At 41.4% G+C, this 16,245-nt stretch overlaps 1 protein-coding gene across 1 annotated transcript in view; it reads left to right on the forward strand.

The window, feature by feature from the left end:
* The first annotated feature begins 422 nt into the window (after positions 1 to 422).
* ADTRP (androgen dependent TFPI regulating protein) overlaps positions 423 to 16,245 on the forward strand; it is a 31,380-nt gene continuing 15,557 nt past the window's right edge. The window contains exons 1-3 of the mRNA XM_066324654.1: positions 423 to 746; positions 8,060 to 8,194; positions 9,662 to 9,763. Of these exons, the coding sequence (XP_066180751.1) occupies positions 594 to 746; positions 8,060 to 8,194; positions 9,662 to 9,763 (390 nt within the window). The 5' untranslated portion in view covers positions 423 to 593. The remainder of the gene's footprint in view (positions 747 to 8,059; positions 8,195 to 9,661; positions 9,764 to 16,245) is intronic.

Consider the following 16,245-nt stretch of genomic DNA (forward strand, 5'->3'; position numbering starts at 1 on the left):
GCCCCAAGGACCTTTGCCTATGAATCCTGTCAGCTTCCTTGCCACCTCCTTAGCCTATCAACAAATCAACTAGGTTTTTCTTTCACGGGCCATTACATTTCCCACTTCTTTCTTTGGCACAAGGCAAAAACAGTCACAGAGGCTTCCCAAGCTGAGCTAGAGACATGGCTGCACACAGAGCTACAAGTGAGGAAAATGCCACTTGTTTTCACTCTCTACCCAACACATGACAGCCTGTTACACAAAATCAACAGCAAAAGTCCCCCCTACTTTTGCAAAAAAAATAACCCAACCCAAAACTTATGTAACTCTGCAACTAATCTTTGTTAATCTTGAGCAAGGCATTTAAATCCAGGGAATAAGCCTATTCTTCTCATCCCCCCCACCCCCCAGCCTATCTGTACAGTGAAAAAGGGAAACAAATAGAAGCAAAGTTCGCAGCCTTGTGTTTTTTCCTTTTGACAAGAGCAAAGTGGCATTGTGTCCCGAGGCTGCTCTGAAGGAAACCCTCCTGCCTTGCCTTATCCCATGCACTGAGCACCTTAAGAGAAAAGCTGCTTTTGGAGCCGTTGTCAGTGGCTCTCGGCTGAAGCATGGAAATCTCTACTCTTGCCACGTACCACTGCCTTGCTTTTGTCTGGTATTTTTTCGTTGCCTATTCCATCACACACATAAAGACAGAGGAGCGGCCATCTGAAGTGTTCCTTTATGGTGGGCAGTGGAAATATTTGACAGTCCTCAATCTGGTAAGCAAATCATGTTTTACAGTGATACCAATATGTCTATTTGTTTGTCTGCCATCTGTGCCTCAAGACATATGCAGCTGGTGTATTTGCTGCTGTTAAACTGCTTCCTTTGGTGGTTTTTACCCCGAAGGAAACTAAGGAGGCATCTGTGCTTGTGCTGTGAAATGTATTCATGGGTTCCATGCAGAAAGAATATTGACTGGTGAGATGCTTGGTTTTTAGAAAGTATTTTGAAGCTAGCTGCCTCCTTATAAAAGACACATTGTCATGAGGAGAAGGACAGAAAAGTGGTGGTATGTCCAGCCAGGACACATACAAGTTTGGTGCTTGTTTTCTAGCCTTTGATTAAAAACATTTCAACACTGCTTGGAGTTTTGCTTCAATTTTTGAAAAAGGCTTTTATGTCCTCTAAATTACAGGAAAAGTGAAACAAAGCAGAGCACCATGCTAATTTAGCCATTCAGAGTACCTGCTTCATTTGACAATCAGTAGAGAACACAAGGGAAAGAAATTCCAGCCTGTGGAGAGAGGTGCTAGTGATATTATATACATGAGTTTCAGCAGTGCTATCAACTGGTTGTACATTTCCTAAAAGCACACAGAAAAAGAGAGGCTGTAATGTATTCTGGTTCTTCTAATGTGCTAACATTTCACAGGATAGAGATCAAAGTGAAAGTACATGGGATACTCAGGGGAGAAGGCTTGTTCAAAGTCCAAGGCATTCATCAGCAGCTTGGGGAAGTAGTGCTGGTGGGGTGGAAAGACCAGGTGGAAAAAAAGAGAGGTTTCCTACAAGGAAAAAATTTCAGGCACACTTGCTAATTTGGAGGATGACCACAGGGACCTATGTAGCCTTTCATCCATCCTGTGTGACCGTCAGAGTTAAATATCCATCCGTGAGAGGTCTGGTCTGTTTGATTCTGCCTTTACCCTTCAGAGAGAGGCACCTTATGCTGGAGTTCAGTAGAAGCCTAAAGTCTCCCCAGCTCCAAGTGGGGGCTTTTGGAGACCTTCAGGGAGGTGGGGAATTTGGTTCTCTTCCATCCTCAGTCATTCTGTGACTCTGCCAAAGATTTGCAACCAAGAGGCAGTGAGTGGCAAGTGAAGTGGCCACAGCAACCTGGGGGTTCTGGGAGCCCCAGTGCCCTCCTCAGTGGCCAAGCCAGCTGGGCAAGGATGAGGAGGACACATATATACCACTGCAGTCAGGTGGCATTTGCACTGTTAATTGTGATGTTGTCTGTTTATCAATATAGACATTTTGGGGGGATAGCTGACCCCGCTAAAAGACCACCCATACTTTCAGGCATAACAGCATCTCCACCCCCATCCCCTGGCACCGTTATAATGAGATTTACCACTGAGCTCTAAAGCATGAGGTCAAAAGGACAAAGCAAGTAACCAACCTCCCAGTATTTTGGGACGAAGAAATACTCACTGAAATTATCATCCAGCTTCCCTTAGTAACCAGCAGTGGATGGTGAGGGAAAGGTTGCACAAGGCAAGAGCACGTACAAGCATGAAATGAAGTTTCCATGGCTTTACTGTCCCACTAGCATATTGAGTAACCCAGCCCCCCAAAAAATACAGTCTAAGGTAACTAATACCCATTCAAAGCCTTCCTTTCATCTATCTAAAGGCAAAACATCCCTGTTCATACTTCTGGTACTTTCCCTATCCTCTGTGCCATGAGGCAAGTGTGCCTTGCATGAAAGAGCAGTTAATTTTGTTGGTGTAAACCTACTTCCTTGACAACTGTACTGGATGCCTCATTATTTCTGTGTTGTAATCTAATCATCCATCTCTGCTCACGTTTTTGTTGCCACTCATTAGTGTGGCATTAGATTATCCTCACAGTTACTCTTTTCTGCAAGCTGGAAGCCCAAGCCTTTTTAATTTCTCTTCACAAAGGGTTGCTTCTTTCACTAAAGTATCCGTGTCACCCTTTGCAGCAGTTTTTCAAGTTTCAGGAGAGGGTAGGTGGGGCAGGCCATGGTGGTCAACTTATGAACATATAATAGGTTTTTACAATGGCTTAAAGGTGTTTTCTTGTTTGTAGTTTAATTCGTCTTGACTACTCTTAACTTTGTCTTTTTTGATCGCTGGTAGGCAAGAAGACAGCACGTTGAGAGAGCTGTCTGCACTGAGTTCAACATTTCTTCACTGGATGCTGATAGATAATATAGAACCCGCTGTTGAAAAATATATAATTGAAACTGCTTTTTTTTTTTTTTTTTTTTTTTTTTTTTTTTTTTTTTTTTTTCCTGAAATGCTTTTCATTGCACTTATCAACACTGGTTCTTGCCTACTATTTGATTGCTCAGGCACTCAGTATCCTGAGATTCTTGGGCAATTTTACAGTCAGGTCGCTTTGACAGGGAAAAAACCCCCACCACATTCACAAAAGTGTACCACCTCAGTATTTGCTCCCTTTGCCAGCTCATGTACAGATTTGCTGAACAGCTCAGGGCTTATTAATTCTTCATGAGTGAGGGCTCTTGCTCCACTTCCCCAGTCCTTTAAATCCCAACTTCTAATCACTCATTGATCTGATCCCAGTGCTAAAATGGAGCTGCCAGCCAACAGGGAAATGGTTTGGGCTGAAGATATTGCCTATCTCTCATGCAAAAAACGTGGCAATGGGACAGGGTGTGCAAAATTACTCCTTCATGGATGGTAGTCCTTCTTCTTCAGAGGTTTATTTATTTCAAGAAAGGATTGCTGAAAAATGAAGAGGGATTAGGGAAAGAAATGCTGTCACCCCCTTTCTGCTGATGAACTTGGTAGCATTTTTTGGTAAAGCAGCAGCAAAAAGGTGGCAAAAGGTTCTTGAGCTGCTGTATAAGATAGAAAGAGGGTGAGAAGACAACATGTCCCACATGCTGTAGTGCTCTCTGTGGGGCTCCACTGGACCTAAAAGACTCATCCCGTGGTCTGGCATTAAGTCACTCCTCATGGTTGCCTGAGGAACGTTGGGGAACAAGAGGTGCCTGTCAACCACACTTGTCCATTGGGTGCACATCCAACACCTTGAACTTCTGTCAGTCTGGACTCAGTCCTGGAAAACATGTCAGGGAGGTGTCAGGAGGTCTGGTTGTGGGGAAGAAGAGTAGGCAGGAGCTTCACACTGGGCTGTCCTGCTTCAGTGGATCTGCTGTGCTGGGCAGGCCTGGGCAGTGCCTTGGAGGCTTCCCCAGAGCCAGGAACACAGAGACAGCCTTTGTCCAGCTCTTCTGCCTGTGTCCTGCCAGACTGGGATTGCCTGGCTTCTGGCACTGGCTGTCTGAATCACTTGGAAATTTTCTCTCCAAAAATTCTCTTATCTCTTTAGAAGAGCATTTGAAAATTTCTTTCTGTGGAAAGCTGCTCTGGCTGCCTGACTGTGATCTGAAATGGAAATACTGGGAAAAGTAATATTTTCTGGGGATGGAAATGCTGCTTGTCTCCCAGTTATGCTGGAGAGATGTTGGAAGAATTCCTTCTAGATATGACCCTCTTTTAGCACCTCATTCAATTCCTTGCTAGTCATGTGCCTCTCCCAAGAGAGCCAGAGCTCTGACATTGCTTTAGATTCATTTTCTTAATGATCATAGTAATCAAGATTCAGAGAGGAAATATTTTTGTAGGGGGAAAAAAATGATAACTGGGCTTTGTATCAAGGAGGTTCGTTGACCTATTATTGAAGAAGCAGAAATGACAGATAGAAACAGTTTCGTATTCATTTCCTTCATCTGTGACACAAAACAATGCAAGTGGAATCATTCATTGCCTGAAATATCTGAGCTCATAAAAATCTGCTCACTGCTGTAAATCCATTAGTAAATCACTGCATAATGAGCACAGTGCACCTTTAAAAACTATTAATTGCATTTCTGCCCCAATTTATTCCTTATGCTTTTGTTTTTCGTAATGGAAATACTTTTCAATTGTCCTGAAAGCTGCTTTGTATTTATTTCAGAATAGGCCCAGTATTTAGTAAAGATATTTTCCAGGACACTATCATGTGAATGGATGTGTGTCTACACTAAATATTGACTTTCATGTCTAATAACTTGCTCCGAATATTGGATTTATCCCTCCCTAAAGGGCAGAGCTTGGAGTCCAATTTATTTGTACTAGTTGTATATTTCAATATACACATATGGCAAGATATTATACACAAAAGTAAATCATGTCAGGTTAGTTAAACAGAAACACCCTTTTGATCACTGCACCAGATAAAAATTGGGCTTTGTCTTTGTCACTGTGAGTCTCAGTTTGGAAAATTGATCTGGCCAAATTAAATGTTTCTGCAGCACCCAGCATCATGGAACTCTGCAGGGTCTAGAGGGGAAAGCAGCCTCTCTCCAGCAGGGATAATCATATCCATATTCTCCTCTTTGGGTTAATCATTAGCTTTCTGAATGCTTCCAGTCTTCCTTCTGTTCGTGTGGGAACAATTTAGGGAATCCTTTCTATTTACAGCCAGTGGATTTATATTCCATGAGCGCCTGCAATGGATTTGTGAGTGCCAGCACTGCTGCCTGGGAAATTCGCAGGACATCTGGAATAATTTGATGTTTTTACATTTTGTTTTGTTTCTTTTTTTTTTTTTTTTTTTTTTTTTAATGTCAACATTTTCCCTTTAGTGGAGGGCTACAAGTTTTGGATGGGCCTTTCTTACAACAATAACCCCAGTGGGTTTGGAGCTCAGATTTTGATCTTCTGGGGGTGTACAATGCCAGACTGCACAGTAATAGGGATGATCCTAGCTAAGTTCATTTTTTTTTTATTTGAAAACTACTTGTATAGCCTTCCATTGCTCTTGTAAAAACAGAGTGATCACTAAAGTGTCTGAAATACCTTTTGAAACTATGGTGATGAACAAGGGTAGAGCTACAGCAGCACAAATCCAAGCTCCTGAGGCTGAGCTCAAGCTTCTTCAGGAGTTGTTCTTCTCCATAGCCAAAGAAATGGGTCAGGTTACACATTCAGATAAGAATTTTCCATACACAAGATAACATTGTCCTCCCCTGTGTATAACAGAATATTTACCAGGCTGAGAATGTGGCTGTTTTGGGACTGTTTCTTTTCAGTAATGTTTATTTTAGTTAATTTTGAAGCGGAGAAAGAAGCAGCCTATCCCTGTCCCATGATTAATGTAAGGCTGACCATGAACAAGATAATAATAGCCCCATCCTCTGGGAACCAGGCTTCTCCCTAATTGCTTTATTGGCAATTAGTCACCATGTATCACTGGACTGTCACCACCCTCATGTTCATTTTTCATGCCTTTTACAGAAAGTTACTGCTGACTCTACAAGTAACAAGAGCTTCTGTTTATTACCAGGCTTTTCTTAGCTCTTCGAGGACTTGGTATTGGTGTCCTTGTGAGGCCAAGGACTGGGAGAGACATTTGGGCTGAACATGTCTTTGTGTCTATGTACACTGCACCCCAACATGGACTTCACTTCCATGCCTTGGAGGGCTGAATTCCTACTAACAGAAATAGGTGCCTGCTAATTGTGATAATGGGGAGGGAAATGTCACACTTGAAAGAGCTGCTTTGCGTGCCTCAGAATTGAACAGAAACCTATGTGGGTTCTGGTGAAGCTGCTTGGGGTTTTTTTTTTTTTTTTTTGTTTGTTTTGTTTTTTTTTGGTTTTTTTTGTTATGTTTTGTTTTGTTTTGTGTTAAGATATGTCTGTTCACCCTGGCCTTGATAGGAAATACGAGGGTTTGCAGCCGAACTGGGTGATGCACAGCCTCTGATACCTGGTCCTGGGTGACCATGGGCCAGTTGCCCACCTGTGTCAGCACCTCCCTCCCCCCACTGCTGTGGGTCTGCGCAGGGAGAGGGACAATCCAACAGTGGTACTTACAGTCGTGGCTCTCTGGGCTGTGGAAAGGATAGGGAAGAAAGACTGTATTTTTTCCCTGAGCTGGGAAGAAACAAAATGTTTGGGGATGGTTGCAGAAAACTGCGAACTATAGTAATTTTGCTGCCCAGGAAGACTCAGCCTCTGAAAACTAAATCTTGCAGAAGCCCTTGTTTGACAACAGGCATGGTGAAATCATAGTCTCCTCCTCCCCTCATATATTTTGATAGTAAAGGAATTTCTGATGGAAAAACATTGCACTAATCCTGTCCCCTCCCAAGCACCACCCTTTTTAGCTTCTTCAGAAACTGATGAAGTAACCAGCCACAACTTCAGAGACTTTGCTCTAAATAAATATCTGATTCAGAGTAAGATTATGGCAAAAGAGATCTCATCCTGAAAGCTGTAGCCATCTTTCCATTTAAGCATGACTAGCTGATCCAGAGTTTGCAGTAGGCTGCATTTCCCATATTGCGTCACTCTGGGACAACTTAACCTTATTAATAAGTGAACTGAACTTGCTAAATGCAAGGCAGCGGGAGAAGTATTTTTCTGCAAGGTTCTATTCTGCCATTGTGTGTCTGACAAATCTGGTTCATCTTGATTTGCTGTGTAGTGTTAGGAGAGAAAATGAAGCAGTGAGAAAAGCAATGTTGGTTTAAACCACAATAATACAACAACTTTACTCATCATTTGTGCATGTATCAAAGTCTTTACTAAATCCTCCTAGTGTCCTCCCGAAAAAATCCCACCCTCAGTACTTATAAATTATTTAAAGAAAGAAGGAATAAAACTTCAAACCAAAACACAACCTCCCAATCCTAAAATTCATGAGTTATAAACTGTTTCATTTAAAATTAAGTAAAACTTCATTTTTAGTTGGTGATGTCTGGATCTTTACTTCTAAGCACTTGGAACCCTTTCTTGAATCCCTTTGAATTCAGCAGAAGTGGTTCTGGTTTTGTAACTTCTGCACCTAATTCTCATCTTAGATCATTTTGAGCTACTTGGCACAGAGATCAACTGTACTGTGAGTCCCTAGAAAGAAGTACCTGTGTTGGCTAAATAGTGGAAAAAACTATCTAGCAATTGCTTTACAGGAAATATATCCTGGCATAATTTGTTCTCTCCTGCTCAAATACATCCAGTGGTCAACCATTAACATAGAAGAAGTGACAGAGCTGCCTTTCAACATGTCCCCTCATTTCACCCATCTGAGTCACATCACACATCTCTGTTTAGTCTATTAACTGGGATACTGTTAAAGTTATCTCCTGACCAACTTTATTTAATCAGTTTGGGTTAGTAAAAGAGATTTAGCCAACAGCTATTTCTCTCACACAGGCTTGCAGCTCATGAACAAAAACAGCTCCCTGAAGAGCAAGAACAGATTTCATTGAGGAACATGCTAATGAAAGCTGGATGAGTTTTCCTCATTAGGTGTAATTACTTTAGTTTTTGCAGGCTGTCTTCTATGGGGTGTCCTTCCTGGCTGATGTGTTGAGACTAATTAAGAAACTGCGATGTGCTAAGCCCGTAATTTCCAGCAGAGACCTTCTTTTCAGTGTCCTGGCTTTCCCAGTGTCCACAGTAAGTACCCTTTGTTCTCTGTACATGAAAATAACATTTGCATAAATGGTTAGAGCTGTCTAGAACCAAAAGTATGTGTATGACATAGGTAAGAATTAAGGGGTTTCTTTTACCATCGAATTTGGAATGGATTTGGACCATTTAGAAGAAGAAACAATGCTGAGCCTGTCACGGTTGAGAGCAAAGCCTCTTGCACAAACATTAGGGTTGCTGTCCTCAAGTGGACACAGATTGACCCCAAAGGGTGAATGAGGTGTAACCTCTCTCTTAATCTCATGGTCCAAATAGCTGAGGATTTATCAACTTAGGGCTTTTCTCTGAAGGGCAGCACAGGTCAGGAGGATGCGAGAGGGTACCTAAGAGGCAGCAAAACCTCACATCTCCTTCTTTGATGCCAAAGTAGCTTTAAATAAGCACTGGAGTGAAACAGATTCACAGAAAAATAATTATAGTCACAGCCTACGTCAGATTCATCATGGATCACCTACTCCCTCACAGACAATGCTGTTTATCAAAATGCCGTGGGTTGGACAGGAACTGATGAGTTATTTATACGTGCAGGTAGACTCTGTGAGAGTGATGCCTGCAGCCACAGCTGAATCTCAGAGGGCTAAGAAAAACTGCTTAAACATGGTCCACAAGCAGCTCAGCTAGCTGGCTCCATAAAAAAGCCCTGCCAGGGATGGAGTCAGAGAGACTGGATAATTATCTTCCCTGCACAGCAGTGTTCACTATGCTGCTCTCATATCCCCCCAGGCATCCTCACCATGCCCTCAGGACTGTGGAATAGTTTCACTCTTCCAGCATCTTACACCCCTGATTTCTAACCCCAAGCACAAAGTGTACTCAAATACAAAGCCGGGCCAAAAATTGCAAATCAGCTTTCAGGTATCAGTAACTGATACCAGGGATCATGTCCTCCGGTTAAGTTGTCCCACTGTAATTCCTGCTCTATTGGGGGAAAAAAATGGGTGCCCACAGTGTACAGCTTTCACCTGCAGTTTAGGAATTAGGCTTATGAATTATGAAGGTAAAGGGTAAGTTTACATGAATTGCCTTATCAAAATCTGTTTTTACTTTGTTACTGAGCAAAACAAAGGCTTGACAGACAGTCCCTTGAGGAGAACTACCTGACCATCAAAAGATCCCGTCTGCAAAGGAAAAGGGAAAAAAAAAAAAAAAAAGCAGCAGCTAATCTCAGATCCCACAGAAAATGTCAGTGTTGGCAGTTTTATAAAGCTGGGTTTTTTTCTCTCAGTATCAGTGCAAAACACTGCATCTCTGAGTAAATGTGAGATAACACGAGTTTATCTGGCAATGTCATAGTTCTTCATGTAAAAAACCATGGAGACATTTTGCCTTCTCAGAAATGAAAGCACTAACCAAATGCTATCAGTTATGTTTGTCTTCCATTTATAAATTTCTTTTTTTTCTTTCATTTTTAAATTTCTTTCCCTTTGGTTCCAGTTTGTGTGTATATCCTTTTGGACACTGTATACCTACAACCGAGAGCTGGTTTACCCCAAAAGCCTTGATGGAGTCATCCCGCTCTGGTTAAATCACGCTATGGTGAGTAAGAAACACCTCAGCCTCTCCTGCAGAGAAAAGGGAGACTTTGCAAGTGTGCCCCACCACACCACTGCATTGTGCTGTTTCCCAGAAGAGCTTCACAGTTTTTCCTTTCTCACCTCCTCCTTCCTGCTTATCTGAATCTGATGTTGAGCTGTACACAGCAATCAGATGCATGTGCTTGAAGCTGCCTCAAGAAGCCTTTTAGCACACAAGGAACATCAGTGAATCGGTGCTGGTCAAACCTTTGAAGTCAATGAAATGATAGGTAGTCAAAAGGAAAAAAATCTTACTTATTGTGAGCTCAAAACAGAAATTGTGTCTGCCAACAGAAGTCTCTGAAATACAAAATGGTTATGAGTGTAACAAAGCAGCCCTTAATTTTTAAAAAAGGTGAAATAACAAAAGAGAATCTGACAGCTTTACAGCTAATAAGCTAATGTGTCCACAGTTTTGAATAGCTGGATTGCAATGATTGTTTACAGATTTTCTATAAATACTTTCCAGATTTCTCCTTCATTTGCTCTGGCCATTTTTATGATGTGTTGAATAATCACATATTTCTCATCAGTCAAGTGAAAGGAGGCTGACAGTAACATGGAAACTGTGGGTGGATTGCAAGGTCAGGGAGGCCTCGTGGGGCGAATGGAAGTGGGAGAGAAGGGAGAGGTTCAGCACTAGGCTGAATCAGAGAAGCCAAAAAGCATGAAATAATCTCATAGAAGACTGATTTCTCTCCAGACTTCATTTCTTAAGCACAGTGCCCTGCCGTCCACTGCAGCAATCCCCAGTAAGTGTTGAAGGTAAATCTGGGAGGGTTTGGGGTGTCTGGCTGAGGACAGCTCAGGGTTTGAGCAGCCCCTCGATTTAGACAGGTGCATTCAGAGTCATGTGACTGGAATCCAAACACACAGAGGCATGTCTGCATTGCTGATACCCGAGTGGTGAACCACAGCCATCATGCACTTTTAACCTCATCACCTGCTCTCTGTCCAACAATTCAGTTCCACCAGGACCTTTCTGTGGCTGTCCAAACCTCTGCACAGGTGCAAAAGGGCACTGCTCTTTCTGAAAATCATCATCCACCAAAATGAAGGATTCTTCATGTCCTCAGCTGGTCTCAGGTCCAGGATTTAGTATGGGCAACTGGTTTAAAATCCTCACAGTGGTGGAGGTGCTGGGCAAGGGGGGAGGAGGGTACCACAACATGGAACTCAGAGAAGATAGGCTTTGCTGCTTGTTTTAATCCTGGCTCACAGCTGAGAATTTGCCCTTTCCATTTCCACATTTGTTTACAACATGGGAAGGCTGAGAGGTGTTAGGGCACACATTTTTATTTCATGTGTGAGAACTCTTTGCAGGAACCCTTCAAACATATCAGTTATAACTTCTTCTTACCCTACCTACATCTACATTTCATAACAGAGTTATTTTGACTACAACACAAGTCTTTTCTGTATCAGAAATGTCAAAAAAGGTGTTGGAAAAGGAAAAACAATTCTTCCTGAAAATTATTTTGATGAGAGAGAAACTTCACATAAAGCAAACCTCCATCACAACCTGGTATTTTATTTCTAAAGCTCTTAATACACTGCAGACGTCTTGTGCTTGACAGTTCCTGGGTAGGAAATTTTCCTTCCAGTCACAATCAAGCACAAAACATCTGCCACCAGCATAGCCTGATCTTTGCTATCGACAGTCCTTGTGTTTTAGAACACCTTCCAACAGGTGCCTTCAGGCCTAGCCGAGATATTTCTTTCTTCCAACAGAAAATATCTAGTGGAAACTGGAATCTAGGGCGATCCAGGAACATACCAACACTTTAAGGGACAAATTCCAATTTCTGATTGCCAAGCAGACACTTTTTCTTTGGGTTCATTTCCTTGCATATTGCTGTTACATTATGGCTCTGAGATTACAGGCATTTCATGACAGATTGAGGCAGCATGTAGCTGGCTTTGGAGGAGAAAGACATGGGTGTATCAGTAGTAACCATCAGTGCCATAGCATTTGCAGTGGGAGTCCTTTTTTTTTTTTTTTAAAATCTCGGTCTATTTTAATGTTGTAAATAGAGAATGCATCTGTTGTTATGTAAGTGGAGAGTGAACCTAAAAAATAACCATGCAAAACCACTTCAGGAATGCTAGCCTCCTTGGCCTTGTGGTGATGTTGCAGTACCTTCCTTGCAGAACTGAATAACCATCTTTTTCCTTACATGGCCTGCTCTTGCAGTGTCAGAGAGTTGTTGTTGCCCACCTGGTAGCCCAGAGCTGCAGAGTGAGCATTATAGTTTAGCCATATTTTTGCACTCTGAGCAGAAACATTTTGTTTTGCAGACAGGATGATTAATGTAGAAAGGAATTTTGCTCATATTTGAAGAAGATCAAATATTCCGGACTGCGAAGGTTTCTCTCTTTGCTTTTCTACTAAGTTTATCCCAAAGGCTGGGCCTCAGTTTCCACTTCCATTTGCCTAGGATAATTATGTTTTACCATCTTTATACAAAACCTTGACCTTTGGGGATGAAAAAAGTCTGCTCTACTTATGTCTCAAGCACAATTATTTTATTTGAACAAGATTTTTGAAGTGGAAGATGGCTGAGACAAAAGATACGCTGGCCAATTCGTCAAGTGAATTTGTTTATTTCTTTCCCAGTCATCCCTTTTCAAGCAACATCTGGATACTCTCCAGAAGGAGACTAACTGCTGGAGACAGCTTGGATTAAACCATATGCATGTATGATTCAACTTAATGGCAGTATTGGGGAACACTGTGCTTTGAAGGGTCTGACAGAATTTAATGCTAAATAAAGTGGGTCAGAAGAGATAACTCAAAAATATTTTGATCTATAACAAAAGATACATTTAAATGTTGAGCATATGTGTTCACAAAAAAATGTAATGGTACAATTGTGTTTTTGTAAAAGAAGATTTATATTTTCAGTCTGTTGGCATAGTTCTCAAAAGCACAATTTTCTTTATTTTCAGAGTGCAGCTAAGTTGAGGTTGGCCACTTCTTTTTCTAATTTACCCTGTTGAAATGTTACCCTTTCACCTTTACTAAAACCAGCATTTTAGTTCCCCGGGCACTCTACTGACACATGGTTATGAATTGTGCATGTTCAGAAGATTTTTGTAATCTAAAAAGCTCAGAATAGACGAGGAAAGAAGGTAAATGGAGGCTAAGAAAAAACATCTCTTACCTGGCAGACTTTCAGCAAAGATGACAACAGATTCCCCCATTTCCTGAGCTTCTGAAGCTCCTCTGGACCTTGCCCTGTTGTGGCTAAGTTGTATCTGAAAATAAAAAGATAAAATGCAAGGGAGTGAGAGAACAAGCAAGGCACATACAAGTAATTTTCCTTCACTGAAGCAGACGACCGATGTCCCGACAGTAGGAATACCAGCAGGACTCACTATGTCCCCTCTCATCTTGGAGCTTCTTGGTATATACAAGCTGCTTGTGTTCTGCCTACCTAGCTAAACCTCACCTTCCCCAGCGTGGACACAGCTACATCAACAGAAATGGTATTTTGGATCAGCGCAATTTACTCCCATCTGGAAAAAATGTAGGTTATGTGAATATAAGTTACTCTCATGTGAGGGTATCTCTGTGAAGGATTACATCTTACTACAGCTATTTTAGGAAGCTGCTACATCACTAACCAAAAAAGGGGGCACAAATTCAGTTTGTAGAGAAGAACCCTCTTGTCCAGGCCACTTGAACTCGACTACTACTCCAGGTATGTACATGAGAACAGCCCCAAGTTCATCTTTGACCATCTTAAATGATTCTCTTTGCAAGTGTTATTTAATGCTTAATAATTCTTGCATACTTACACAAGGGAGAAACATTTCCATTTGTTTGCATTTCACAGTATCTCAGTTTTAAGCTGTCTGGCAACTATGGACATTCACAGGCTGCCAATTATATTCAGCTTTTGGCAAAAGAAGAAGAATGTGTGTGTGAGGAATATGGCACACGAAATTAATCACCCCACACATTTAAGAGCAAAGATGCTTAGCTTTTCCCAGCACTATGCAGATTTTTTTGAAGTTTCCATTCTTGTTGACATAAGCCCATTTCCTCAGGGAGAAAGTATGTGTTTCACAGACAAATGTTATGGCAGGGAATCTTCCTGGGCTGCTGCTACCCCAGCGTGCACAGGTGCAGTCTCCACAACCCTCCCCACAAAGGAACAGCTGGAGAAAAATATTCCATGGCAAAGGATGTGTCACTTCAGTCTCATGTCAGCCTCCAGATGCAGTGCAACATCAGTTTCTTAGACTACATATCTAGTGTCAGGGAGAAAGGCAATTAAAATTCTGGCATTGACATTGAGACAAAACATGTGCTAGTAAGCAATAGAATATTCAGCCAGGGCCCTATTCCCAAAAATGCATGTGTGCAGGCAAGAAACTTTATCTCTGAAGCTCTTTTACCTTTGATCATACAATTGGTCTAATGTTTCAATCCATCTTTCACAGTAACACTCTCAAACTACCTATGTATCTAAAAAAAAAAAAAATTAATGTTGCTTTACAGGTGAGAAAGAGTGGATCTGGAACGGGCAGAAACAGATAGTAGCTGATGGTTCAGAGAGGAGTGCTGCTGGAATTAGACTGAGCAATAGCTTCCTCGCTAATCTGCTACACGCTTGCTCAGTAACAGTGCCTCCTGTGCCTCCCCTGTGTGTCCTGCTCTATCCATAAAATAAATCTGTGGTTCCCAGAAAATGCACTGACTGTTGGAAACACAAAAGACATGTAGCAACCATAAGAGAGAATTATTTCTTCAACTAAACTTGGCAAGGTACTAGTTAAAAAAATAAAATGAGCAATAAGGCTTAAGCCCTTTCCACCCTGAAAAATAAAGAGAGGTTAAGAGAAGAAGAAAAATGTATAGGGAGAGATTGCAAAAGAAAATTTTGAAAGAGGCATTTGAACACAGGCAAAATAATAGCAAAATAAATCAAAATAGGGAATTAGTTCAAAAATTAGGCCAAGAAAGGAGAGACCATGCAGAGATTCAGAAAATTATGAGTATAAAACTAAACAGAGGTTATGGTGACAGGAAGCCATTTAGTTTTATTATGCTCAGATAACATAGGCTGTAATTGCTCATGAAAATATCCAGCTGAAGGAAATTTCCATAGACAAGAGGATGTTTCCCAACAAAGTATCTGAGTAACCACTTCGAGGGACAATCAGTGAACTGGCTTTTGAGCTTCATAAGGCAACACCAAAGTGGGTTTTTCCTTTTCCTTTGCAGTAAGATACCAATAGGGGAGAGAGAAGCATGAGCATTGGCCACGACTGGTTGTCAGCACACAGGCTCCGTGGGGAATTGGTCTGAAAGGAGAAATGCAGGCAGTTTTTCAAAAGCACTTGATGGTCTCCAACTGTGCCCAGTGGAGTTTAGTTTGGCCAGTGGTAACTGTTTGTGAAAAGATCCCTCCCTAAAGTCTCACATGTTAATGGAAAGCAGACATGGAGGGTATGTAAATGCAGACGAATTAGAAACAAACAGCTCTGGTCAAGCGAGGCATCATTTCCTTCGCTCCGGAGTCAAACAAGGTCACACCGAGTCAACCGCGACACACGCGTCAGGAGCACCAGTGATCTCAGCAGCTCTGGGGAGATTATTCATGGGCTCAAAGCTCAGCCTAGGCTGAAGCCTGCAGCTGAGCACAAACTCTACCCGACCCTGTCTTCTCAGCCCCAGGAAACTCGCTCTTACTGGAATTCTCAACGGCAAAACGAGGATATGGCATTAAATAAATACACAAATTACTCAAAATACGGGAAGTAAAAATTCCATATGGTCTCAGCAAGCACTGGAAATAATATTCAGAGAGGACTATTTATCTCAACTTAAACTCGTGAACCTGAAACGTATCCTGGGAAACATACAACACAGGGTAGGAAACAAAAAGTAAAGAAGTAGGGGAATGTTCTTGTCTGCAGGAGATAAGTTAACTCACCAATATTTGAGATAAAGTTCAGAATATGTTTAAGAAATTTTCTCCCCACTGTATTCATATGCCAGAGTTTGTACGAGCAACAAAAAGAAGTTTGTAATTTTATAACTAGTTCAGATTCAGCTAAATTTTTCAGGAAAGAAGCAAAGGAACTAAAATCAACTGGAAAATCTTAATGACTGCCAAAAAAGAGACACAAAGGATTTTAAAATTGAATGTTTGGAAGGAGAATTTAGGCTAAAAGTGTGATTAGTAAACTAAATGTCTCTGATAAATGTAAAAGTCCCACCAGTTTTACCTCTTCACAATAGAAAGAAATAAAAAAAAAATTCTGCTCTTGCAAAATTTGTAAGCTGAAAGCTTTCCTCAACAAATAGAGGTTGCTAGACAAATACATTAATATTTCAAAGAACATAAAAATAAGTACCAACGGGATCCCTGCCAAGAGTAGGGATCTCTGATTCAGTTTAGTTCATTGATAGCCTGATCAGTACACACAGCT

This window comes from Sylvia atricapilla, chromosome 1 (genome assembly GCF_009819655.1).
Source record: "Sylvia atricapilla isolate bSylAtr1 chromosome 1, bSylAtr1.pri, whole genome shotgun sequence".
NCBI classification, from domain to species: Eukaryota; Metazoa; Chordata; class Aves; order Passeriformes; family Sylviidae; genus Sylvia; species Sylvia atricapilla.